Source organism: Silurus aristotelis (assembly GCF_946808225.1).
Source record: "Silurus aristotelis genome assembly, chromosome: 11".
In the NCBI taxonomy this organism is placed as follows: domain Eukaryota; kingdom Metazoa; phylum Chordata; class Actinopteri; order Siluriformes; family Siluridae; genus Silurus; species Silurus aristotelis.
This window is the reverse complement of record NC_139584.1, coordinates 523,265-525,764: the sequence shown is the minus strand read 5'-3', so window position 1 is coordinate 525,764 and position 2,500 is coordinate 523,265. Positions and strand designations below refer to the sequence as shown.

At 40.7% G+C, this 2,500-nt stretch overlaps 1 protein-coding gene across 4 annotated transcripts in view; it reads right to left on the bottom strand.

Annotated features, from left to right (window-relative positions):
• The window catches only part of dennd2da (DENN/MADD domain containing 2Da), a 38,029-nt gene that overhangs the window by 21,019 nt on the left and 14,510 nt on the right, over window positions 1–2,500 (bottom strand). For 2 of the 4 annotated variants that reach the window (XM_083554972.1, XM_083554973.1), the window contains exons 2-3: window positions 148–203; window positions 1–57 (exon numbers count right to left, since the gene is read on the bottom strand). The exon at window positions 1–57 is cut by the window's left edge and continues 24 nt beyond it. In XM_083554972.1, coding sequence (XP_083411098.1) covers window positions 1–57; window positions 148–190 — 100 coding nt within the window. In that variant the 5' untranslated portion in view covers window positions 191–203. Of the gene's footprint in view, window positions 58–147; window positions 207–2,500 lie in introns of all 4 variants that reach the window. The other 2 variants (XM_083554970.1, XM_083554971.1) reach the window with 1 other exon arrangement.

The window sequence follows — 2,500 nt, the reverse complement described above, 5'->3', positions numbered from 1 at the left end:
ACGAAAAGAGTTTTCCTCTCCTCGAAAAGGCATTTGCGTCCTCGGGACTGCGTTTATCTGCATAAGAGTAATCAGACATGATCAGACAGGGTGATGTGTTTCACTGGAAATGTAGAGTAGTTTCTGGAGTGTGTTTGGGGTACTCACTCTTCAGGCGTAATGAGGAGAACCCCCAGCTCTGTCGGGACATCACACTCCTCTGTCTGCTGAAAAACATCAGCACAGTCACTAAAAAGCTCATATGATACATACAGTGTGCTGAGTTACACATTACCGTCGCAGGAAGCACACTGAGCCCACACTAACAAACACAAGTGTTTCATCGTCCTTCCCTCTGACCCAAGGTCAAACTCAAACTCATTAGTAAATATTTGCTTTGCTTTTCACTCTGTAATCAAACAGTAGGGACATGAAACAACTATAAAACACATACAAACACAATAATCCTCCTCCCCCAGCTTTACTGTAGTTCAATCCTTTAAACTACCTCTTAAACCTCGACCTTGACCCGTGTTAGCTGTCCAACACGAAACCTTGTTTTCTCACGCTTCAGGAGTTAATTTCATCCCTGTGCAGGTAAATACATACACTGAAGTAAAATCTGCTGTTCCACAAGGCTCTGTTCTGGAATCTCTGCTTCTGAATATTAATTACTGAGTATTTATTTATTACCAGCAGTGGCCGAAGTACACAAAGTGTGTAGTGAAGATTCACTCAGTAAAATGTGACTCCAGTAAAAGTGTCCTTTTAAACTTCCACTTGAGTAAAAGTACTAAAGTTTAAGCCTTCAAAGGTACTTAAGTTTCCACAGTACTGATTTATTATAACTCTAATGTTCCTGTGATCATTTTTATCACAAGATTCTTCACTTAATCACCTCAGTTTCTGTGTAAAGACTCGAATGTGACTCTCAGCACACTGATCTATTAATAGAATATTAAAGACTCAAACACTGATTGATTTCTATTATAATGATCATGAACACAAAACCTTCTTTAATAAAACGTGTAAACGAGGTCACGTGTGTTGTGGTGAGTTCGAGTCTGAAGTTTCTTCATCATTTATTTCTCTCTAAATGTTCTGCTTGATGTTGAACTGATGCTGAACTGGATGTTGGTGATCAGTAGATTCACCGAGCGCCGATCAGAACACGTGTAAAACAGAGCGTGCGCTCGATCCTGATTGGTGACTCGCTGCGTGTTTCACCAGTTACGTTTTTATCCTCATTAAAAAAAAAGAAACGACTGAATTCACTAAATGTAGTAAAAAGTCAAATATTTAAGTTTGAAATGTGAAGTTTCAGGAAAAATCTCAGTAAAATACAGACACATGAAAAAGTGACCTAACTACAGTAACATATCACATTTACTTCATTACTGTTGAACACTGATTATTTACTAAACATCACATTAGCTTCTTAGCTAGCATGGCTATAATGATAACAGCTGTGAATTTCAGTGGAACCAGACAAACACCAACATAAAGAGCTAGAGGAAATTAGAGAGGACAATAAATACTAGTGATGATTAACTTCAAGAGTTACTCCTTCATTCCAGGGAGACTCGTGTACAGCCTGAAAGAATCTCACACACGTCGATTCAGACTTTTTAAACACTGATTTCATCTCCTCAGAATCCTGCAACCTCACAGTCTTCACATCTCCACAGAATTCTCAGAATGTCTGTTTGTGATACTGCTGACATTAAACTTTCACTACTTGTGCATTTCCTGTGCTGCTGCAGTGTGTGTGTGTGTGTGTGTGTGTGTGTGTGTGTGTGTGTGTGTGTGTTCAGTGTGTGCGTTAAGTCTGTTTTCACTATGTGTTTAGTGTGTGTGTGTGTGTGTGTGTGTGTGTGTGTTCAGTCTGTTTTCACTGTGTGTTCAGTGTGTGTGTGTGTGTGTGTGTGTGTGTGTGTGTGTGTGTGTTCAGTGTGTGCGTTAAGTCTGTTTTCACTATGTGTTTAGTGTGTGTGTGTGTGTGTGTGTGTGTGTGTGTGTGTGTGTGTGTGTGTGTGTTCAGTGTGTGCGTTAAGTCTGTTTTCACTATGTGTTTAGTGTGTGTGTGTGTGTGTGTGTGTGTGTTCAGTCTGTTTTCACTGTGTGTTCAGTGTGTGTGTGTGTGTGTGTGTGTGTGTGTTCAGTGTGTGTGTTCAGTCTGTTTTCACTGTGTGTTCAGTGTGTGTGTTCAGTGTGTGTGTGTGTGTGTGTGTGTGTGTGTGTTCAGTGTGTGTGTTCAGTCTGTTTTCACTGTGTGTTCAGTGTGTGTGTGTGTGTGTGTGTGTGTGTGTGTGTTCAGTGTGTGTGTTCAGTCTGTTTTCACTGTGTGTTCAGTGTGTGTGTTCAGTGTGTGTGTGTGTGTGTGTGTGTGTGTGTGTGTGTTCAGTGTGTGTGTTCAGTCTGTTTTCACTGTGTGTTCGTGTGTGTGTTTTCAATGTGTGTTCAGTGTGTGTTCAGTGTGTGTGTGTGTGTTCAAGGTGTGTTCAGTGTGTGTGTTCAGTGT